Below are 26,218 nucleotides of genomic sequence, written 5' to 3'. Positions count from 1 at the left end.
GAATTCTCGCTCATTCCTTTATGTCAGTGTTCCCAAAATTCGTTATTTCTCCAACTTTATAGTTTTAGATAATGCTTGTAATGCATACTCTGGAATGATTTGAAAGTCACTCATTAGACTGAACATTTAAGGCTGACTTACATGTAGCTTCTGTGGTTCGTCTGCTATACGACTTCTTCACGCGATATCGCACCACAAGTTCTCCTTGTTCCACAGTTGGTTCAAAGGCCTCCCTGTAGATGTACAGAAACATCATCAAGAATATATATATATGTATCTGTGTTATGCCTCCTTATTTCATGTATACCCCAGATTATTAACACTTACCCATATCGTGTTTCTTTCCTTCGAAGACGAGCCAGAAAGATAAGAAGCATGATAGCACCAAATACTGCCACAGCCACTACCAGAACCACGTACCACCAGTGCCAGGAAAAAAGGGAGTTTAATGAATCTCTGACAGCTGTGAGAAAAGATAAATGTTCTATGAAGCTATGGGACACAGTTTTTGTCTTTTATTATTATTATTATTATTATTATTTATAAATAGGATTTATATAACACAAACATATTTTGCAGTGCTGTACACTAAATACGGGTTGCAAATGACAGACAGATACAGATAGTGACACAGAAAGAGAGGACCCTGCCCCAAAGAGCTTACAGTCTAGGTGGTGGGGGAAGTAACACACAATAGGAGGGGGGATATGTAGTGGTCCGTGAGTAGTAACGGTTTAAAAAGACAAAAAGATGAGTAGGCAGGTTTGAAAAAATGGGTTTTGAGCGCTCTTTTAAATGAGCAGAAAGTAGGAGCAAACCAAAGTAGATGAGGAAGACCATCCCAGAGAGTTGGGGCAGCTCTAGAAAAGTCTTGGAGCTGTGCGTGTAGTAGGAGGAACAGTCTCTTACACTGCAGAGTGACGCAGACAGAATAAAGCAATTAGAGATGGTGACTGTCTTTCCAACCACAGGGTGATATGGGAAACTATGAGACATGAAGTCTCTATCTTTCATCTAAGGATGGAACAGATATACGGGTGAGATGTGGAGTCTGTTCCTCCTATTACATGATGACATAGAAAGAAGGGGCCACAGTAGAAAGACACAAGAAAGGGGGAGATATGAGGCATGAAGCTTGACCTTCTCAATACAGAAGGTGATATAGAAGGTAACTGCAGATCTGAGGCCATTCTACCCATTACAGCCAGCTATAGTGACAAATGTAGATGCTGAATTAAAGCCCACAGAAATACAAATTCCCAACTCACTCTGAACCTCACCTTGAGGAGAATTTGAATCTGAAATAAAAAAATATATACATTAGACTCTATAAAGCAGAAAAGCAATCATAGAACATTCAACAAAAGATAATATTTACCATAATTTTGGAAGGAAGCAATGATAGGATCACTCCATGGGCCATCACCAGCAATGGTATAAGCCGAAACTCTCACGGTCAAATTGTCCACTGGATGCATAATTTCCAAGGTCACTTCACTATTTATCCCAGCGTCCATCACAACCTACACAGAATTTTATGTGAAGGTCAGGAAAACATGCAGCCAGGTGTAGTAGCACCAGTCAAAGTACCAGAACCGAATGCCTACCTCAGGTTGGTCCTTGGTTTGATATGCCAGCTTGTACCCTTTCAGCACACCGTTGAGTGGTGGTCTTGGCTCTTTCCACTTTACAATTGTAACAGTCTCATTCTTGATTGCTGTGACATTTTCAGGTGAACTAGATGGAACTTTAGAGAGAAACAAAAGACTTTTATGAGTGTGGGATTTAGCTGTAAAATGTGCTTAATCAGGAAAGTCATACAAAGAGTAACTTTGAATGAACTGTATGATGGGTTGGCCCCCTTTATCTACTTAGAATGTGAATATTTCTGTAAATTGTTCTCCAAATTTACTATAAGGCTATGATAATGTTGCAAAATGTGTTCATAGTCTGCTTCATTACTGCCAATCGGAGTCATTAGGTGATCAGAAAAAAGAGCAGTTCCCATAATGCACAGATTGCTTTATTACCTAGATTTATGGATAGATCTTGAAAATGTTACCCATTTATTTACTTAACCACACAATTTTAATGATGTGCACAGCCCAGAAACCCATGGAAGTTCACTGGTTTCTGGTGGCCATATCACTAATCTATTGTGTCATTTGTCTGGACCCTTGTAAGGTTGGGTAGACATCTGCCTACATACTCTGACCACTTTCTATGCATCTAGTCAGCTTCTCTCCTTCTTGGACCTTAAACACAAGTGTGAACATTTATATATATATTATATATTTATATATATATATATATATATATATATATATATATATTTGTGTGTGTGTGTGTGTGTGTGGAGAGGAGGAAGATGTGCTACAGATATTTTCGGTGCTAGCTAATCAAACATGGCAACAGCTTTCCAGCCTGTCTGATTGCTACTATCCTGGCAGTGGTCTAATGATCTCCCAAAACATGGCTAGAGCAGGAGTATCATTTAACATATTTGGACATTACCCTTCACACTGCCTTATCAAATAAACTATGCCTTGAATTGCATATACGTCATAATGAAAGAAAAAACCACTTGGTGAACCTGCCAAGTATGAGGTGGCATATAGTGTATTTAGGTGACCTGCTAAACTTAGCACATGTCCTTATTGCACCTTAAAATATGTCTAAGCACAACAGGTGGGGAATCTTAACTTGCCCAAATACTCTCCAAACCAACTTTACTACTGTGCTAAACTCTTTTTAACTTTCTGAGACCTTGAATTCCATGTGTTGTGTATCATAATAACAGCTAATTTCCATTTTACATTCTGGTCACGCATTGAGTGTAAAAATCTGGAGCCTTGGAAAGGCAGTGAGACTGAGAACAAAGACAAGTGGTAACAAAAAAAGCTGAAGTGAAATAAATAGACATATCAGAAAGAGAAGTGGTGAGACGCTGGGCCCACCACTGGCGGAATTGTGGCAAAGGGTGCTGACACAGACAGAACTGCTTGTGTCTTGTATACTAATTAACCTGGGGGCCCAAGCTGAAAAGAAGCCCCTCTGAAGGGTTTAGTTGCTTGGCTAACTCTGCCAGGAGAAACACAGACACCAAGAAAACATAGTTACAGAGTTACAGGAAGCCTGAAACTGAGAGGGAAAGGTAAAAAAACTCGAGATGACACCAATACATGGAAAGAATGTCGAGTGGTACAAAGGCAAGATGGTACACCTATGGAAACAGCTGGAAAATCAATAAAGTGGTGATTTTAAAAGAAGCTGTGAAAGCAATTGAAAATAAGCTTATTTTTAAATATTATTAATGGATGGTCTTGATTCAGTACCTGGTTTCAATGACTTGTCTCGGGAAATGTCTTTGGGTTTTGAAACTGAACAACTAAGCCTAAATATACTTTTAAGCATTTGAAGCTGCAGAGAAATCCACCAAATCAGTGCCCCCTCCTCACCCTAAAATCCTGTATTACAAGAGGAATTATTTAACTGTAGGAAAAACTAAAACAATAAGGATCTAAAATCTCAAAAAAAGATCCTCCAGACTTTACCCCATCTATCTAAAACTTACAAATGTATATTTTAGGTTATATAGGAGGCAAGGTGGTATCTATTGGGAATGTTATTATTATGATGTGGTTATTATTGATGGAATAATTGCATTAAATTAAATGAAAACAGTTAAGCAATCTCTAAGCTTTCCTTAAAAGAAATATTGTTAGCCTCAGCAAAGTCAAAGATAGACAGTCAAAAGATTTGTTTGCAACTACTACTACTGAATTTCATGTATAACCAAACACAAGATATTTCAGCATAGGTATATTCATACTTCCTTCCATTGTTTCAATTGCCACCCAATCAGTCCAGTGGGACACCCCTTCGCTGTTCAGACAGGCCACACGGACATCATATTTTGTGTAGGGAGCCAAGCCGCTGATCACATGGCTTTAAGGGGGCACATTGATGTTTTGGTTATAGATCTTGTGATGTGGCTCTGTTCCAAGATGGTTGTGTGGTTTGGTAGCCTAAAAAAGAAAAAAACAAGAGTAATTTACACATCTCAAACAACACTGTAAATATGATTGGTTAAACCTTTGCAAATGAAGAAGATGACATCCTTCTAGGCTGCCTGTTCGTTAAAGTTTAAAGTTTTGTTGATGAGTACTATACTATTAATTCATTTTAGCTTTTTCTTTGGATTTGCACCAATCCTTGTGAAGATGTTAGTCATTCTGTCAAAGGCTGGTTTGCCAAGTAATAGTACCGAGTAGTACGGTTTAGAACTATAGAGAGAGGAGAGGAAGGAAAAATGGGAGGCACCTTGCTGAGTCCTTCTCCACAGGATATGACAACTTTCATCCCTATTCATTCATTTATTGATCCACCAAGGCCAATCACTAAACAACTGAACACATTTAGCCTTGTCGATCGTTCGTCTTGTGAGATAATCATCTAGGATGTGTTCATACATAAAATAAGTATCTTCCTTATCTGAATGGCTTTAAAATTGAACTACTTTAGATAATACCTTCTAAGCTCACGACTAACTTGTCCAGACAAAATTAAGCATTATAAAAAGGTTGTAAAACTCAAAATTGTATTATAGTTAACATGAGTCCTACCCAAACACATACATTAAAAGAATGCTGGATTCTGGCTTCTCTACATTCTATAAAACTCTTGATTATCTGACTTCTACATAGTATTGCATAGATTCTGAAGGTATTGTCAGATTACTGAATAATTTAAAGTATATGTAAAGTATATGCATATATATATGCAAAAACATTGTTCTTTAAGCTGAATACACATGTCAAATAACTTAAAACCTGCCATGTATACAGCTGTACCCAAACATCATCATGGTGAATTGCTAAATGACCAATCAGAATTGACCACTGGTAACTGCTATGGAGGAGCACTGTGGGATGCTGCTCACTCGTTCCTCCTCCACCTCTCTACATAGAACAAAACAATGCTGTGTGCACACTCACAAAACATTTTTTCCAGGGACAGTGATTTTACATGTGTATATAGCATTAGTTTTGGATGTGAGAGAGGGTGAAAACCTTATCAAGTTTTATTGTTGTGTTTCAGTTAAGAAGATTCATTACTCAATTTCACCTGGTACCCACTTTCATTGAATCAGAAAGTGATGGGAAAATCAAAACCGTGTCATCAGAACAGAAGTAAAACTTTAAACAGTGGAACCAGCTGCTGTGATAACTGTTTAAGAGGGGAATTCCCATAACTTTGGGAAATTTCCTATAACTTCCTATTTAATTTCTGGGACAGGAAGTGAAAATGATCCCAAGATTATACAGCAACAGTTAAGGAGATGGGTTTCAAACCCTTCCCTTTTCAACCTAAAAATGGGTGGCTACACTTGCAAAAAAGGAGCATCTAAAAAAGCATCTATAAAGCAGTTAATATGATATTCTCCAAAAATTCACAGTAGGTCAATCTTATAGATGTATGTGTTAAAAATAACAGTAACTGACTATCAGTGAATGTTTAGTGAAAATAACATTCATTTATTTTAGGCCCCTTCGGCACATTTCTTTATTTTGTGTAGTTTAGTATAAGTGATGTCAGTAAACCACAAATGTTGACTGACAAATTGCTATTATTAGAATACAAAGCAATTGTTGTCACTCTTCCTCTTACTGTGCTAAGATAAATTTTGGTAACATTAAAAAGTCCCAGAGAAACCAAAAAGGTTCTGCTAAGGAGGAAATGCCAGTGCCAAGGAAATCTTAAATGTAGAATTCAACATTTTCTAAATATTGGATGAATGTGTCATAAACATGCTGTAAATTATCGAGTAAGAACATTCCTGTTCCTGAACTTAAAGACCTATTTTTTTTAGAAAAACTACAAAGATGTAACACAAATCAACAAAATACAACAGTTTCCTGGCTAATTGAAGTGCGTTTATTGCTCCTGATTATTTTGGTATTGATTGATTATTTTGGTATTGATTATTTTGGACATGATTGCAGTACAATTCTATCATAGATTTTATAGCAGTTTTTCTGGACATTTATAACATGGGGAAGCCTTGAAATATCTTTCAGGTCTTCAGGGAACCTCTTCTATAAATACTAGATCCACAGCTCACACTACATTAAGCTGCGTACACACTTCCAATTTTTGTCGTTGGAAAGGATCTTTCACGATCCTTTCCAACGACAAGGGTGTGCACGATGCATGAACGGTGCTGTACATACAGCACCGTTTATGCTCTATGGAGAGGGGAGGGGGAGAGCGACGGAGCGGCACCCTGCTGCGCGCTCTCCCCTTCCCTTTCATTAGGATCGGCTGTCGTCCATCGTCCTTGGATCCGGCAGGTCGGTCGTCCGGACGATGGACGACACCGACTGTACACACGGCAGATTTTCGCCCGATAATTGGCCGATGCCGATTATCGGGCGATAAAAATCTGACGTGTGTACGTAGCTTTAGTGTGATGGTCAGTGAGAAGAATGCCTCCTACATTGTTGGCCAGTGGAAAGTTTATCACCCTTACAGATAGCCAAAAGATCGCTGGTATCAGTTAAACTGACCTGAGAGAACCCTAGAATTCCACAGAACCCTGGTTGAGAAACACTGCTCTATAGTCTAAATACACTGAACATCTGTATCAGGGCATGGCACTGGAAAGGGTCATAAAACTAAATAATATGGCTCCCTTCTGATTGATGGGGTGAACTGCAGGACTATGCTGAAGATGATTCTAAAGATAGTAGCTACCAACCATTCATACACATGAAATGACTTTTACTTGAGTGATATCTACCAACATCTCCAATTGGTTCATGTCCATTCAAGTACCAAAAACTAGTGCCTTCCAGTTGGTCTGCTACTGAGTTTTACTTAAAGTAAATTGTGTTCATTCCAATCAGATCGTTGAGTGGAACTAAAAATCGTCCTGTGTGTACAAAGCCTTGGGTCATTTTATAAAGGGGCATTTGTGATGATTCACCACTGTTTACCTCCACCACCACTTCCATTGTGATCTAACCTAATCCCTATTTAATGTACAGGGTAGATCAGAGGATCTGACATATATTCACCCTACATTTGTTTCACAGCTGTCAATTTCTGTCACTTGTCATTTGCTAAAGGAAATCCTTTTCAAACTTTGCATTATTTGGGCTGTAAATACTGGCAATATTACTAAGTGTCAACAAATCTGCTGCAAATATTGTTATTCGTGAATAAAACCCTTGTATGATTCTAGCCCATTCTATAATGACATAGACAGTATAATATAACCAACCAGTGTTTGTGATCCTAAAGCAATGCTATTATATCCCCTAAAGGCCTAAAACATTACTTATCCAACATAACCTGACTACTGGATATGATCCTGATACAATTGTTTCCTATACAAACTTTAAACACTACTCCTCCAATATGACCTAACCCATGATGTAATAGCCTAATACAACTCTGTTATATTTTACACAGATAAAGGACATTACTTCTTCAACATGACCAGATAGCTGGATAGAATCATAAAAAAAAATGTATACCGTATAAAGACTATAAAAATTATATCTCCAACTAGACTTGACCCATGGATGTAATATCTTAATACATTTCTTTTATACCCTATATAGACATTGGGTCTGATTTATTAGGGCTCCCCAAGACTGGCGAAGATAGGCCTGGATCACTCTTAATAGTCTATTTTCTCCAGTCTTGGAGAAGAAACCAGGCCCATTGTGGTTGCTCTTCCAACATTATCTCACCAATGGATATATTCCTAATGCAACTCTGTTATATCCTTTTACTGACATAGAACAACATGTCCATGGAATATGATCTGAATATTTTTGTATATCCTATACAGAGTTTGAACATTACTCCTTCAACATGACCTGACCCATGGATATAATATCCTAGCATAATTCTGGTATATTCTATGAAGACATTGTTGTTGCTTAAACAGACATAGGACATTACTTTTCTAATATGACCTGATCACCCAATATGATTCTAATACAACTGTATGTGCTATACAGACATTGAACATTGGTCCTCCAATATGACCTGACCCATGGAAGTAATATCCAAATATAATTCTGTTACATCCTATATCTTTATAAAGAACTGACCAACCTTATATATATCTAATACAATTCTGTTATATCCAATACAGACATACAACATTACATCTCCAACATGACCTGACCCATGGATGTAATATCTCAATACAATTCCGTAATATCCTACGTAGACATTGTTGTTATTCATCCAACATAACTTGACCAATGGACATAATCTTAGTACAATTCTGTTCTATCCTTTACAGACATAGTACATTACTCATTTAGGACGAAAACTGGATATGATCCTAATATAATTGTATATCCTATAGAGACTTTGAACATTACATCTCCAACTTGACCTGACCCATGGATGTTTTAACCCTATATATTTTTTTTATATCTTACACAGATATAGAACATTACTTCTCCAACATGACGTGACCATTGGATATGATCTTAATACAATTTATTCAATATGACCTGACCCATAGTTGTAATATCCTAATATAATTCTGCTATACCATGGACAGCTTTGTTACCAATATAATCTAACATAACCCCAATACAAATCCATTGTTTAAAAAACAAAAAAACATAAAATATTACACACCCAACAGGACCTGACCACTGGATATAATCCTAATACAACTGTACAGACTTTGAACATTACTCATGCAACAAACCTGACCACAAGACATCCCAATAAAGTTGTGTTATATCCTACACAAATATTGAGCAGTAATTCTCCACCTTGACCTGACAACTGGATGTGAGACTTACACAATTATTTTACAATTCTAACAAACAATACACTTATAACATGTCTCATCAAATATTTGTCATGCAAATTTGCAAATTCCTAATAGACTGAGATGACATCTGGTACATATTGCACAGAACAATTTCCTAAAAACATGCTGTGCTCTTTTTACAGGACCCCGAATAGTTTCATTTTTCACATGTCCTGAAGGAATGCAGAAGTAAGAAATTGCAATCAGCAATAAACATTTCCTCTTTCATTGTCTGTTTACACACGAGAACCTATGGCTTTGTAAATTCAACAGATACACAGGAAATGGTCGGCTCACCAGCACTGCAAAGTATATCAACCTCCAAATGTTATAGATAGACATTTTTTCCCCTGTTTATGGTCATTTGAGAGATTACCCTTTAACTCCTGTCCAAGAATCATAGTTGGAAGTGAGAAAATCTCTAGAAAGTTAGTTTTTCTACTGGTGACCAGGGCAAAAAGAAAAGGTGAATTACACCAGCAAGAGTATATACAGCATTACATGGCATGATATTTGATGCCTTCTTACTTTACCCAGAAAAAAAAAGTTTTATATACACTTATATAAACAAATTTTCAATAATCTACAAAGTTGTCTATAACCTTCAGGTAAACGCTTGGCGATACTTTTCTTCATCTACAGCTTGATGAAGACTTGGTGCTGAAAGTCTATGCATATATTCCAGTGCTATACTATTAAAACATTTAGCATTGCTTCTCTGATCTGGGCCTAGAAAATCAGGATTCGCTGTGGAAGGATAAAAGGCAAATAGTTTTCCTCTCCTTAGGATACCTCATTGGTCTTGTTTTCTGGTGCCCCTGGGCAGTGGACCAAGCCACAAGGCAGTGTGACTAATATTGGTTCATGCTACCTATATTTTATGTTGTTGAAATAATATGAATATGAGGCAGACAATATGGGGATTTTTTCAGTATACTGAAGATCCATATTATGCAATAAACTAGGCAACCTGTTGATGGAGAATTTATGAGCTGAAAGAGAACCTGTTTACAGACCATTAATTCCAAAAACAATCTTCCAATAAATGTATACATTCATGTTATGTAGTTTATGAATATTGTTAACCTCTATGTACCTACTTTCTGCAAACCTCATATGTTGATTTTGATATAATTTGACTTCTTTTTGAAGAAGTCATATTTGCTAGCAAGTTTAAAGACACATTTTAAATCAATAATAAAAGCATTTGTGGAAATGAAAAATAACACATTGAAAATATTTTTGTGTCTTTACCTGTAATTTGTTTTGGGTTGGTCTCCCTAAATAGCAAAAATTGATGTACTTCACAATTAATTTGTGTATCCAAATATGCCCTAAATTGTCTGTAAAGATCATTCAGATTACACTCATCCTTCTTCTAATTCCTAAACCTGCCAGCCTGCAATTATGTCATCACCCCGCCCTCTACACAGTGCTGAGAATGTGTTAAAAGACAGATTACTCAAAGGTATTTGGTAACACTCATCAGCAGGCACCATTGTTACCAATAAGTAATGATGTTCCCTGTCTCACAAATTTTATCTGTACAGCTCACCAGAAACTTGTCCCAAGGAATGTGACGGGGCCATTACCTCCCATTGTGTGGCATGCAGCTACTCAGTGGAGGTGCTTTAAATGCAGAAGGCAAAGGTTATGCATTTTAATGGCAGGTCAAGTGTTGTTTCCAGGAAGTTCTGACAAATTAAACTTGCGCTGTCCTCAAACTCCACTCCGGATCTAGGGGGACCCGGCAAACTCTAAGGGGTTGTACACATTGGCTGATTTTTATTTCCAGTCCAATGAATATTTGATAAAACGATCACATGTGAAGTGCATTTAACATTTGAATGATCGACTAATGATCAAATCAGACGTATTGGTAAATATTCTGCAAATCTGATTAGGAGCTTTTATTTGTCCAATTTGTCAGTGACTGATAAACTGAAAAACTGGAACAAACTGGAAAATAAATTAGACTCATCAGTTGACTGGAAAATTGTCAGCAGATTTGCTTGTCCGTAAGACAGGGAGTATGATACTAGCAGGATCTCAAGGTAAGCATAAAGAAAAAACCCTTTATCTTTTGATCCCACCAATATCATTATCTTGGTCCTAGGGACAAAGGAACAACATAAAGACTGTTAAGCTGAAATATAATACATTCTGGTTCATGGGTTTAGATATCCAGTGTCACAGTCATTAAAACACTCCGTTGCTAGAAGCAGAATCATATACAATGAAGAAAAAATACTAGTGTTGTTTTTTTAACTAATCCATAATTCACTAATCTCATTGAATTATTTCAATAAAAAACACTAAATTGAAAGGACAATACTATGATTTTTTAATGATAATAATAGGGTTGGGTTTAAGGGTTGATAATTTGCTGTACAACACATCTAATGGCTTCCCCCAGTAGGCTTTCTAAAATTGCATGCAACCCAATTGAAGTACTGTTTGAACATGGGTTTTGTAGAGATTTAGGATTAGGGTCTGAATACTAATAATAGGTAGGATGTAAAAATTTCTTGAAACTGACTTGACTTTAGAAAATGCAATAAAATGTAATATAATGTATGTATATGAAAAAATATAGCTATTATACTAGGGTTTCCCAAACTTTTAACTCCACCCTTGGACATAAATTTTCAGGCATAAGTGAATTCCTATTAAAATTATTACCAAGAGGTTAGTGGAACCAATCCCGGCTAAAAGATTTTTGATGTCATACCATTGGGTCTACCAAGTGGTGCTGGACTCAAAACTAGACAACCACTATTAGATGGAAAGTCACCTCAAGATGGAACACCTCAAGAAAGCTTTTTGATCTTTGGAGGAATCCTAAATTCAGCAAAACTGATTGTGAATGGCTGGTCCATATCAAGATGCCTTTACCTGCACAGTACACACGTACACCTGGTGGGCTCCACTCTTTCCAGGTAGCCATGATATCTCTAGCTCAGTAGTACTCCGTGTCACCAGTCTTAGGTCCACTGGTTTCCTTGGCAGAACTGGAATTGATAGACACATGATAATTGCTTAATAAAAATTAAACATAATTCCAAAAAACAAAAATGGTACAAAATATTCTGATACTATCAAGAAAACAACAATGGGTAAAAGTGTAAAACAGGTTTGGTTTTTGCACATAACAGCCAATATGGTGCCATGTTTCCATATAATGGAAACAAATTATAATCTAAAAAGAATTATGATTGGCTACTATAGGCAACTATACTATGTCCATGTTTAATTTATCAGCCCCAAAACTCATTAGCCCACAGTGGCCAATCACAAATCGGCATACTGCAGTCAAATCAGTGTAAGTAGACCATTAATGGGAGAAGAATGGGGGGCTGCCATTGCTGACATCTGTCTGAAATAGCAAGTTCCTGACCAACTCTTTCCAATGCTTTCTCAATCGCTTACCTGAAACAAGTATGCAGATTAGGAAATTTGGAGAAAGTCAGTGTCCTTATCTGCATATTAGCTCTAGGTTCTTGTTATAATAAAAAAAGTTAGAAAATCAGCATAACTGCATGGCAACCAGTATTTTTAGAAGGCTTCAATAGCATCCCTTATGTGTTCCTTGTATAATATTTCCATGTAGAAATTCCTGATCAGTCGCTACCTTGTTGAACAGTCTATTATCTATATCTACTGATATAATACTGAATGTTTTATGATAAAATAACATCTAATATATCCCAATACTGAGGCACACCCACACACTGTTCTGATTATGAATTCTTTCATACGATTTGCCAAGGTCACATTTTTGACTGATTCTTCCCCACTGATGGTATTAAAATATTTGGCAAGTCAGTCGGTGAAGTGAATCCCATACTGCTGCTGGTTCATTTATTCAAATATATTTCAAAGCTGGGAGGCAGCAGGTGGGGAGGGAGATCACAGTTTAGAACAAATCCTTGTGAAATAGTGATATAATGAATCACAGAAGACAGTTATTAGTTAACAGAAGCCTTCATCCTCCCTCCTTTCCTCCCATGGATGCCAATGGAGTTAGTGGGCACTGTGTCAGACCACGTTGGATCTAAACAAATGAATCAGTCACATTTTTCCTGCAAGAATCTTCCACAGAGATGTGTCACCAGCTTTGGAAACAGGTGGGAATGATTAGCGTGAAGCCGCAGGTCGCGGGTTCATGAAGCGGTCTTTATACCACCACCTTCATGTGTAAACCATAAAATCATACAGAGGAGCTCCGACTGCTCTGTAATCATGGTATCTCTGACTCATCTCCCTCCATGATATAATCTACATCTTAAACCTCTTTCCAGGCTCTTTATAAGGTTTTTTTAAATATTGGGGATTGAATGAGATCTTTCTTAATGTGTAAAATGTGGGACCTGATCCGCCCACTGCATAACACTAGACCTTAACCAACTTCAGCATCACCAACTCAATACCGTACCAGATAAATTGTAGATACCTACCAATCCTCTGTGTAAAATACAAGATCTAACCTAAGACCTACCCATTCGGTACAATAGTGGATTCAATTCACCTCTTTACCTACTCACTCTGTACAATACATTATCCAATGCCCCCCCCCCCCCCCCATCTATCCACTATACAGTATGGGATCTAATGCCCCAACCTATCTAGCAACACTGTACAGTAAACATTTTTAATTCTATTACACCCATGTTGTACAATACAGGATCTAATGGGACTTGCTGCATACCCACACACTTTCTAGGCCTCCACCTACCCACCCGCATAGTACAAAACAGGAACAAATGCCCCTTGCTGCCTACCGACACTGAACAGTACAGGCCTCCATCTACCCATCTGCACTGTACAATACAGAATTCAATTCCCATTGCTGTCTACCCATACTGTATAAAACAGGCTTTTATCTACCAAATAACACTGTACAGTGCAATATCTAATCCCCCAACCTATCCACCCATACTGTACAATACAGGAAATATTCCCGCACACTGTACATAACACCATACACTCACCCACTTTGTCTAATAAATCATCTAATGCACCTATTTACACTGCCCTGTACAATATTAGACCACCTGCATACACAGACTTTGTATGTTTTTTATTTTTTTGTATATTGTGTACAATTAGTCTCTAATAGGTAAGCAAACACACAATACAATGTGTAAATTAATTTTTCCCAACCCCAGATATCCCTACTGAAAGTAAATCAAGAATCAACTCCCCCCCTCCCAACCCATACACACACTGTTCAATACAGAAACTGATCTATCTCTGAAACCTAATACAATAACTGATCTGAAAACCTCCAAGTAAAAAAACCTCTGTATTATACTAGTACCCCATATGAAATATCAACCAGTTACATGTAAACAGTGCCGTGTTGTGTAGGATCTATCAGACTGTATGGCCTACCTTTAATGGTTGCAGTCCTGGATGTGGTCACCCCTTTATCATTATGAGCTTCACAGGAAAACAAGGATGATTTATTCAGACCTAAAGAGAGGATAAAAAGATGATAAAAAGTTTTAATTACTGTGGTGTTCAGTATTACAATAATATAATATTCCTAAATCATTTCCATTCCTTTCAAGGATGAGAAAGAAATGGTAGGGATACTCTAGGACACCTCTGCCTCCCAAAAACATGGTGGTGGAGGGGAATGATTTGTAGTCCACCAGTAAAACTGAGAACACTGCAAATAAATAACTGCAGAGGCAGAAATCAAAAAATGTATCAGTTTGTGTGGTTTCTGGCCAGATCAATGGATTGCATTTGTCATACAAGTAAAAATGCTTTCAATCATATATTTAAATTATATACATAACCAAATGGGATGCAATACATAATTACATCGGTAGGGAGTGCATTCATTAGCAAAGCAGAATATGATCGTGTGCAGACGACTACATTTAAATATCAAGCAGTGAGGTCAGCATTGAGATCCTTATCCATATGACTGTATATCATGTATTAGAATAGCTCGGGCCCTGGAGCCATAGACTTCTCCTCTGTACATTGCTATGTGTGGGAGGCTGGCACAACCTGCACCCCTTCTTTCCCTGCTCTCTAAATGAATATTAGTTTTGGCCTGCCATGAAAATGTTAGGTCTCCTCGGGGAAGGGATATTGCTTTCAAATCTTTCACTAGGAGGGCATGTGTAACTGTTCCATTCAATATGATCTAATAGCTGAAACATTCAAAGACAAACTATTAGTACGTCACTGGCTGGATCAGCCTCCGCAGCGAGGAATGGGGAGGACCAGACATGTAAAATCTCAACACAACACAGAAGAAAAAACCTTTACTGATAATATTTGTGTAGTACGCCCCAAAAGATGGGGTTGACACCCACCCCCTCTGTGTGGGGTCTCCCATTGCCTTTTATTAAATATTTATTAATATTCCTTAATAACAATATCAACCATAACACCAATATATTAAACAAAACAACACAATAACAATCACAGATTACTACCCAACCTAAATCTTATCTGGTTGCAGGTCCTGGAAGGCCCCACTACCCCTGCTCTAACATAATATGATTGCTCCTGGCTGCCAATTCTCCCAGTTTGGGTACGATATCCCCACTGAAATGCAGACTTTCGCCATATGTGTATACTCAATTCACAACCTTTTTACTAATCAGGAGACTCCACACCAAAGAAAGGTTCCAAACCCCATGGAAACCTGTGCAAAAAATCACACACCCCTCAACTGCCCCATAGTACCCTACTATTCAATAAGCAAATTACCCCATGTGCTACCACAAAAAAGGGGACGGAGGAGGGGAAATTTTCTCCTGCACCCCGTATAATCATGTGACCTCACCACTTTTTTTCTTCCTAACCTTTTATCACCTTGACCCCTCCCTTACCTTCTCCCCCTTACCAATCCCCAAAGTGACCTCCTAACCACCCAAAACAACTTTTTAACCCTATCCTGTCTGCTTCCTGTCTGCCCAGTCATGCAGGCCTTCCACTCCAGGCCTGTCTGAGTATTGCCCTCTCTGAGTTTGTAAATATGTAGGCTACTATTGGTGACTGCCCCTCTGAGAACACTTGTAGCCATTGTAGTGTTGGTTTAATTGCTTGCCTTCTTGCTATGACAAGGACCAGGTATAAGCATATCAGTAGTTCTGACTTTATTATTATTATTATTAATATTATTAATAATTTTAATAATAAACAGGATTAATATAGCGCCAACATATTACGTAGCGCTGGACTTTGCTGTGACTTTCTAATACACATGCTTCTCCTGGATTTCTGACTTAGAAATGACTGAAACCAGAGACAGCCAGGAACTAGCAGTAGTAGTTTGTGCACTTCAGAGTTTTTCCTTAATATTACAATTAATATTTGTTTGTTAAGAATGTTTTCCATACTAGCTAGGAGTTCATCTATAAATCAGTCTGTAGCTGGAGCGTCCGCCTTGGTATGTGCACATTGTCTGTACTATGCATTGTTATATTAATCATTACCATGTGGAATATTTGGGGTTAATATGATTGTCTTTTATATTTTTCCTATTTTTCCTATTAAACAGCAATTGCTGTGTGTATATTTAGCTGGGAGGAAATGCTTTTAATAATACTGTGCCCAGAGAGCGTGAGATTGAGAAAATACCACAGAGAGAGGAATGCGGATTAGACAATGACTGAGAATGAATGCAGGGAGTGCAGAGTGATGGAGAAGAGGGATACAGAACAACAAGGGACAGAAGGAATACACAAAGCAGGCACCATGTATATCCCCCTGTCACCTGTACTGGACATAAGACTCCAAACATACAATCCCAGGAACGGATCACCCCTCAGCTGGGCACCAGATTCTCTGTTCTCTGCCAGATGTGCCGCAGAGAAACTGGAACATCTGGAATTGATCAGACCTTGGTTTACCTCCCTCCTCTCCATAGACAGAGCAACAGAGACAACAACACAGCTGCCTTGTGGTCAGCTCAGTGACATCACACAGGGAAGAGAACTCCCAGCATCCCTTTACTACGCTCTTATATAATATTGTTGGCCTGTCCGAGGATAAGGCTAGCCAAAAAATATTTTTTTGTGTGCTCGCTTTGTATGTTTAGCACAAGCCCCCAACCTTTCTTAGCTGGTTAGCCAGATTACTAAAAGGGCAATTACAGACCTGCGGTGAGCCCCAGTGTTCTGCTACAGTCTCAAGTGGGGTCCCAACCACTCCGATTCAAGTGAATGGGATTGGTTTAGAAGTAGTATGTGCATGCGGCTGTAGCAGAAGCCAGCGCAGTTCCTCCAGTCACTTTTGGCTGCATGGTTGAACTGTGCTGTGTGCCTTCTGCCATATGCATAGTGGTTACTTAAGGTGCAATTTGCTGCTTCATGTCACACATCAGCAGTTTACTTTACATCTGGGTGAGGCCAGTTTTTCACAGCATGTATGAAGGGGCCTAAGGGCCCAAGTTTGTAGATACCTAACAATTATACAATATAAGCTTGTTGGACATCCCATCCCCAAACAAAGAGCATTAATATGGAGTCCCCCTCCTTCCACTACAGCTGTAATTGCCCCTGGAAAGGCTTTTCATTATATGTGGGAGTGTGACTGTAGAAGTTTGTAAATCAGCCAAAAGAACATTTGTTGGGCCAAATATTGACGTTATGAAAATATCCGGTTGCAATCAGTGTTACCCAAAGGCAACCCAAACGTGCTTAGTATGGTTGAGGTCAGGATTCCTCATGTTATGTCATGTTATGGACCTGGCTATGTACACCTGAACTCAATAATTTCAATGTCAGTCACAGGTAGGAGAGTGGAAAGCACCAGAGCTTAAGGCTTTGTTGCCAGAAGCTACCATTTGCAAGGTAAGTTCATTGGTTTAACTGCTGCTGGTCTCGGAGCAATAAATAAGGTAGGGAATGGCACCTCTTTTTGACTGGTTGGCTTATTTATATAGCTTTAATCAATATTGCAACTTTATTTGTGTCTGGCCTCACTTCACAGAGCCATAATGACCAGCACCAGAGTTCTCCTCTATTCTACTTCCCTCCAAACAAGACTCTGATGTTCCTGCTAGGCAGGGGTGTAGTGGGGGAGGCATTTTTTCGGAAATGGGTACACATGCCCACTATTATTTTGCAAAGATCTCTTTGGTGGTCCGTGGCTCTGGCTGGTCCTTCCCCCGACCTCGCTGGGGGGCGCACTGACCATAGCCTCCGACCACGTCTCCCGTATGGAATTGCAGGCTCAGGGCAGTGGGCAGGTTGTCTCTCTGAACAGAACCCGCCCACTCTCCCATTGCAGGCTCAGACCTGGGTTCTGGTATCATGACGTCACTCTGGGGGACGTTTTTTTCCCTTTTGAGTGACACATAGTCAGGGGTGTAGTGGGGCAGGCACGTCAGAGATAGTACCTTGCCCTTTTTTCATGACTACACCCCTGCTGATAGGCTCCTGTGTTTTTACGTTTTTGCGCTGCACAAATAGCATATGTGTAACTATTGTGAATTATTGTTATACAGACACTTTCCTTTATTCCAAGTTTTACTAATCAGCCAATAAGTAATTTTTTTGCAAGTTAAAATAATGAAAGCTGATTTGTAAATGGCTGTTATTAATTATGGCTCCATTGTTCTTCAAGCTTTCTTGAAATAAGATTATGCATATTTGTAAGTACCAGATCTCCTAATTAAGCCAGTTTGCAATTATTTGCTGGTCTTTTGTTATACAATGATCTGTCCCAGTAAACATTGAATTTAATAATAAACTTTAGTATGACTCAGATATTATTATAGTGGTACACAGTGCTCATCACCATAACAAACAAGGTAAAGTCCTAGAAAATAAAAAGAGTCGGAGTTCATTGACGTGTCTTATCCCCCAGACAGGCAATGTGCTTTTGGTTTACATTTTGGGTTTTGTCTCCCTCCCACTTGCCAGCTCTGCAGATTTTCGGCTTCCCTTATTCTCTGGAGACAGATGTCAGTGGAAATTATGAATTTTCCCCAAAAAACAGACAAAGAAATACAAGCTCTAAGAATAGGATAAGACGGAAAAGTCCCTGGAAGGCAATCACGACATGGAACTAGAAAGGAGAATGTAAGGCTTGCTCTCCTGTCTTCCCTGACCATCCTAATTGTTAGCATCCCTCTGGATCTCAGCCCATTATAAGAACCTCCAGTAGGTCATGATTTAGTAAATCTCATAGGAAAGTGATGGCCTTAGTCAGTTAGATAATTCCAGCTGATCAATGCTAAGGAGAGTATTACATCATTAAAACCCCCAAATGATCTGCCAAAATGATTTTGCCTTTTGTGTTGTTCAACTCTCTTGGACCCTACCAGTGGGCCTATGTCAGGACGTCTAGGAGATAATGTTTCATGTATTATTGTAATAAAACAGAACGTATTTAAACTTTAAATTAATAAGCAACTTTATTAATGCTCAGCTTCCTAAACCCTATGGGAAATCCAGTGTTAGAATCTTCTTGACTGCTATAGTTATCTCTCTAGTTTTCACACTTAAAAAAGTTACATAAAATATATTTGAATCTTCCAGCCATGTTGAATATATTGTATATAAACAATAGATAAATCAGTTGGTCAATACCAAGGTCTCAAAGAAGTAATCTTTTTCATCTTAAATCACTAAAAGGGCTCTGTTTACAAAATCATGGAAGCTTGGAGAAAATGGTCACCTGTAGGTCTAATACTCATCTAAATTACCTCAAAAGCATCTTAAACTAGTAGAGTGCCACTTAACACGAGCATTTGCTTATAAACACAAGTCCAAAGCCGAACCACGTAATCACTCAAGTTGCAACTAGAATGGAGAAGGGCTCCGTCAAGTTTTTGATGTTCCTGCTGATGAAATATTGCTTTGCTTCTGGTCCCATCACAAGGTCAGGAAGCAAGAGGAAATCTTCCTAATGGGGCAAATACACCAAGTAAGGCACTATGTTACTATAGTTTGCTAGGGATAGAACCTCTTCTACGTTTAGCACAGATTATAGCTTATACCATGGTGTCCAATTCTCCTCCTGATTCATAGGACACAGACAACATTTAAAACCCGGTATTTGGTGGTGGAAGACTCAACACCAAGCTTGGTGGAGATTCTTAATAAACCAATTGAATGCAAAGCCTGGAAGAGTCTAAATAGGACCCTAGAAGAGTCATTTTGCATAGAGTAAAAGATGAGATTTCCATACTTCTATGATCGAGTCCATAAATACATCTTCATTTTTTGCAATAAGGTCTAACACAGATGGATAAATAGAACATTTTAGGGTTCAGTGTAGGCTCACATCATTAAAACAAAGAATTTAAAAGGGGAAAAGGACAGTAAGAAAATGTGGAAGCAGAAGGCAAATGACTTTATAACCTTAGTCAAAAATAAATCATATTAATGAAGACGTGTTAAAACATTTCCTTTTTAAATATGCAACAATACCATAACTGTTGAAAGCTGGAAGTTCTTTTTCATAACAATCAGGGTAGCTTCAAGCTAAACTGTTGTGAGTCAGTGTATATGAGGTCACTAATTAGTTTGCTATTGTCAATTGAAATGGCATGACATGTTCCTACAAGACATAATAGAATGATGGCAAGTTATCAGAGCCCAACACACTGTTGACTTTCATGGTATGTCAGTGCTTAAGGAATGTCCAACGCTGTTACCAAAAATGAACTCATTATTTAATTGCTTTCTTAAAATGGTAAATGTTTGCTACAATTCTAAAACTAAAAATAATATTCATATTCATTGTTATACACCACTGGAACATTTTAATATTGAATGGGATCTTTTATTGGCTAACTTAGTAATGCAAGTTTTTGGGATCTGTAATGGCCCTTCGTTAGAAAAGAGAAATATGTGGGTTACAAATTTTTGAATTTGTTTAAAGCCTGAAGAAGGATCCTAAAAGGTCCCCTAAAGCATATTTAACTACTAATATGTGCATCACTCAGCTCCAAATTTCTGCAATAATCTTTGGCTAACCTGCTACAAGACTACTAAAACTAAATATAACCAGAAAAGTCCACATTAAACTAGATTTGTTCTTCAAGCTCACCTCTGACTTGAAGCAATGAAGGTGTAAGTGCCAGCTCATCGGCCAAGGAGTTCAAGGGCATACCATCTTGCAGCCATATTACCCGCACAGGGTCCGGAGGTCCATGAGCATCACAACTCAGATTAAAGTGTAGATCGGAGTAGACATGCATGTCCTCTGGTTCATCGATGAAGACTGGCAAACCTGTGTGAACCAAATTATGATATTATAGCCATAATGCACCCTCCTAAAAAAAAATATTTTTTTTTTTAGTTTTTTTTTTACTACAAAAACATTAACATTAACCAAGGTGTAACTAAACTAGTGTTTTTCCAGGTTGCCAGGGGTTCCTTGAGTTTGTGCCTCTCAGGTCAGTTTAATAGATACCAATGATCTATCTGTAAAGTTGTCAGACTTCCCACTGGCCAGCAATGTAAGAGGCATTCTTCCTACTGATCACAACACCAATGTATTGTGAGTTATGGATATATTAATCATAGCAGGGGTTTACCTAGAGACCTGTAAGTTGTTTTATGAGGTTACTGTATGTTAAAAAGGTTGAGAAACAACAAACAAAACCTAAACTAAAAACTTTTTGTCTGACTGTTTTTTCCCAATCAGTCTCTCTTCGCTGATAGTATTTTAAGATCCTTAATTTTCTTACAATATAAACAAAAGTTTTCCTTGATTAAGGACAATTACTGAGAAAAGTTGAAGTGAGGATATGCTATATTGTACCCTTGTGGCCATCTGCCCATCCATATCTGGCACCTAGCAGCCCACCATAAATCCACAATAACTCCAAAGCACTCAACTATCCCTAATCCTACTCAATTGTCCCCCTTTTGGTCCTATATATAGACCTTGAAAACAATGTCTTTAAATATTTTACAATTAATCATTTACTGCCAAGGACAATCGGCCCTACATGAATGCATTTGATATTTTAAAAATTATTTTTGTAAGATTATTAATTCATAATATGTAAATATTCTTTATAGTTCCCCTAAATGGGGGCATAGCAGGGGCCTGTCCTTTGCCTACTGTGAACCAAAAGTTTCCCCAGTTCCCCGAATTCATAAAATTAGAAGATAACTAACTTATTTACATAGTCTGCAAGCTTCTCCAAACTTTTAGCACTCTTCAGTGTAACATATGATAACATAGACTTTTGTATGTAAGGCTACATACACGCGTAGGACTTTTGTTGTTGGAAAGGATCTTTCACAATCCTTTCTAAGGACAAAAGACTGAAAGATGCATGAACGAGCGTTGTACATACAGTTCTGCTCTATAGAGAGGGGAAGGGATAATAAGCGAGCCACACCAGGCTACTCTCTTTCCCCTTCACTTCCATTGTGGTAATTTGTCGCTCATCGTTCCACCAGGATGGATCCATGAACAAGATCGGACAGCCACTGTACACAAGTCAGATTATCATCCGATACTAGCCCAGAATGAGAATCATCTGACATGTGTACGTAGCCTAAGGTTTGTGAAAAAGCACCATAGAATAGCCATTGGATTAGAGTTTGGCATTGTTTGTTGCAGACTTGAACATATATAGCATTGCAAGCAATGTAAAAAAATCCAAAGAAACTGGGTTGATGTGTAGTATACTTTTTAGGTGAAGCAAGAAACCTTCAGTGGAAATATTGTAAATACTCTCATCTTCCTAGATCCCATGAGAAAAGATGCCAAACATAGCAGTTGCATGACAGCTAATTTTAGAAGAGAATTCGGTATAGTGGAAACATTTTAAATGATTTTATTCAGAATAGCGTGCCTCTAATATTAATAACTTTATATTTTTCCTATAGGACCTGTTTTTTTCATGGGTTCATGTATAAAAGAATGATTAAAGCCAAATCTTTTGATAGTATATGGTTAAAATCCTTATGCAAATCCTTTTAAGGTTTCATTTTGCCAAGTGGATCTCATTGGGAAGATTTGCCTACACTTTCTATCCAGTGGTCATAGTCAGAGGTGCAAGGAAAGTAGTTTACTTTGTATTACCTGATTGAAGCTCTCCAAGATTGACTATTATGGGATAACCTGGGTGATCCAACAAACCTAGAAGAGACTGTCCAGGATTGGAGAAATGTGCCCACCATTTTCCCATGATAGTCTATCTTCTCCAGTATTGGACATCTTTAATAAATCAGGTCCATTGTGTTTCTTGTTACTTTAAACCCCAATTAGAGATTCATATTTTTAAGACATTTGCCCTCTTTTTAAAAATTAAGTGTGTTTCAAAAGTAGATGTAATGTATAGCCATATGAAACTATACATTTGGAAAGAATGCCCCGGCAATTAAAACATAATATATAAAGTATATAATAAAAAACCTTTGTTTTAGGACAATTTCATGTACAAAGCCAAGTGCTGGGTCTATTGACTTCTGATTAAACAGACCCCAGGTCTTACCTTCTAGTTGCAGATATGCTGCATCAGATAGCACTGTATTTTGCCCAACAAAGACAGAACACTGATACAAGCCTGAGTCTGACAGCTGAAGAGAGTGAATACTGAAAAAGAACAAACAAAACAGCATAATGCAAAAAAATAAAATTTGTGAAACAATTTTAGATTTTTTTTATAATAGGATGAAAGTACTATTATATAGGATGTATAGTGACATATCACAAGATAAAGGTACAGGGACAGAAATGCGAGTAGGGCAAAGATGTTTGGAAATACAGCACCAAGGATACAATAGTTATAAACATTTAACTAAATTGACAATATACTAATTATATATTAGGTGCATTGTATGAAAGGTGCTGGCACAAACATTAACAGTAATAGTTATGGCACAATAAAAGCTGTATATGGGAAAATAGCCAAAAAAAACAAAAACGAACAGAGTGACACAAGTTAATTGAATGAGCTACTTAATCCAATACTATTTAGACAGCGTTACCCTGTTTTTGGCACACAATTATTTTTAAACACATTAGATTTATTGTGCTGCAGATGAAGTCACAGCCAAAAATTTAGATTATGAGATTAGGATTTCAAGTGTAGTTTAGCTCTTACGCTAAAGCTACGCACACACGTGCAATAATTGTGAAAGATCCTTTCCACCGACAAATGACTGTATGATCGTTCATCGTCCATCTTCCGTGGATTCGCCAGGACGGTCATTCGGACGATGGAAGACGAGCACTGTACACATGAAAGATTCTCGTCCTATATCAGCCCTGAGCTGATTATCAGACGAGAACCATTGCACATGTGTAATAGGCAGGTCAGGGACACTAGCAAGATGGAAAAGGCCAAATGCACTGTGAGACTTGTTGTTTTTATAGAAGGGATCTGACACCAGTTGTAGAACAGAGAATATGGTAATTGAGGACAGTTTACTGGAAAATCATTTTTAAAAAAACTTGAAATTCCTTAAGGAAGCAGTCACAAGGAAAATAATGAAATAAGAAAAATAACAATAGACGCTTAAAAAACGGAGAAGAGTAGAAGCCTACCCTGTGGCTAATATGTCTTAACTTTATAAGTAGAGGAGGCCCCTTTGTTGATAGGAAACTCTCAAAAGTGACACACCGAATGCTTTGGGATCCCTGATGTACCATGTAACATCTCTGTGAAACTCTCTGTTGGAGGTTGAGACCAAACTTTGAATTGAAAAAAGGAATGATCGTCGTGTGCTGAAGGTGCTGCCTACAATGCATTTTTTGGCTGTTATGCTTGATGATTTATAGCCTGAAAAAGGTTTCTTTAAAAAATGTGCGAGGGGAGTTTTATCCAAAACAGACCAATTTCATAGGAAACACATCAATGGCATGGCTGGACCATAATGGTCCAGTTGCACAAGGGGCCTTTGCAAATTATTAGTCTTGGAAGTCAATATATACTAGATATGCAGAACTTTTGAGCTCCCTTTTGTTGCAGATGCATTGTCATGGTGGAGTTCAGGCTGACAATGCTTCTAGGATGTCAGATGCAGACTAAATATGCCTTTCATTCATAAATGTGGAGGGCTGACAACAAGGCTAAGAATTATGGGATGCTGCTATACTGATTTTGGCCAACCCCCAAGAAATAACACAAGCACTGGCAATATAAGCAGGTAAAACAAAAAGAACACCGAATTCGAACAACTTGTATTCTAAATGATGTTTTAAGGAAAGTAACATGTTTTGGAGGAATAATTATTGGCTATAGGTTGTTTTCTACTTTATTAGAAAACTCTTGGGGGGATCCCAGCCGATACAAAGATAAAAGAAGGACATACAATGTGCTGGTATTGGAATATCTTCAGTGCAACTTAAAGTATGCTGACAGTGTAGTGTTTGGTTTGTATGAACATCAAAGTGGAAGGAAATATAAAGGATGGGCAGTGCATGTTTATAAGTATGAATAGAATCATAGGGTCAAGTGTATGTCAGGACCAGCCCAGAATCAGCAATTCATATTGCTTCATATGAGCTTACTTCATTTTCCTTCCACATTCTGCTCTGACCTCGTGTCCTTTACTTTCTCTGAAATCCAAGCCTCTCCAGCTTCCTTCCCAAAGTATTTATGTTTACACGACTGAAATTCTCTACTCTTAGATATGCTAATACTTACATTCCAGTCCCGGATTACAGAATTCCAACATAACATACAGCTAATCATAGTGCCCGGGCAGGTTGATATTTATGGCATGTTATGTGCCAGGCACTAAGATAGTTACCCAACAAGATATTAAATGATATTTATGACACTCGACCTTTTCACCCAAGAAATTAAAACACATCACATATAATTCCTGTGTCAGTATAGTTCTTAGATTGGGATTTGACTGTACATACTGTGTTTTTTAAAGAATTGTTCTGACAGCAAAAATTTGTCAGCCATTCCTGATTTTTACACTTTACAGTATCATCTGCCTAGCTGTTATGTGTAAATCCCCGGGCATTGGTTATTTTTGAGCCATTGACCCACAATTAGAATCCAGATCAGGATTTATTAGTTTACTAGCTATGGGCCTGTGAAAGTATGGAAGCCATTGGATCAGAAGCTGCCATGGCTGGCCAACACCTGAAGATGATATTTGCATGATGCAGTTACCCACTGGCTTTCCGGGCTTCTAAGACACTGACACAGAACAGGTATGCAGACAGGAAAAGCCACCAAGGTACAAAGCAAAAGGTTTAACATGACAACCAGAAAACTAGTATTTGCAGAATTAGAAGTAGCAATGGAAGCCTATGTTTCTCCAATATTTCATAGAAAGTAAATAAAGTAAACCCTTTTTTTGCAATACCCTATTTATATCTATGTGTCAACCTTCACAATATTTTTTGTTTTTTTGCCTCATAACTTCACAGTTTAATCGCTGTTCAAGGTTTGGTAAATGC

General features: G+C 37.9%; 1 protein-coding gene across 1 annotated transcript in view; it reads right to left on the bottom strand.

Moving 5' to 3' along the window:
- AXL (AXL receptor tyrosine kinase) overlaps positions 1-26,218 on the bottom strand; it is a 57,056-nt gene that overhangs the window by 20,263 nt on the left and 10,575 nt on the right. Inside the window, 10 exon segments of the mRNA XM_072429378.1 lie at positions 142-233; positions 328-463; positions 1,281-1,298; positions 1,379-1,523; positions 1,608-1,747; positions 3,833-4,028; positions 11,747-11,862; positions 14,246-14,326; positions 20,882-21,064; positions 23,289-23,389. Of these exon segments, the coding sequence (XP_072285479.1) occupies positions 142-233; positions 328-463; positions 1,281-1,298; positions 1,379-1,523; positions 1,608-1,747; positions 3,833-4,028; positions 11,747-11,862; positions 14,246-14,326; positions 20,882-21,064; positions 23,289-23,389 (1,208 nt within the window).

The sequence above is a fragment of the Pyxicephalus adspersus genome, chromosome Z (assembly GCF_032062135.1).
Source record: "Pyxicephalus adspersus chromosome Z, UCB_Pads_2.0, whole genome shotgun sequence".
Taxonomy (NCBI): Eukaryota; Metazoa; Chordata; class Amphibia; order Anura; family Pyxicephalidae; genus Pyxicephalus; species Pyxicephalus adspersus.
The sequence above is the reverse complement of the archived record's forward strand: the minus strand, read 5'-3'. Positions and strand labels throughout refer to the sequence as shown.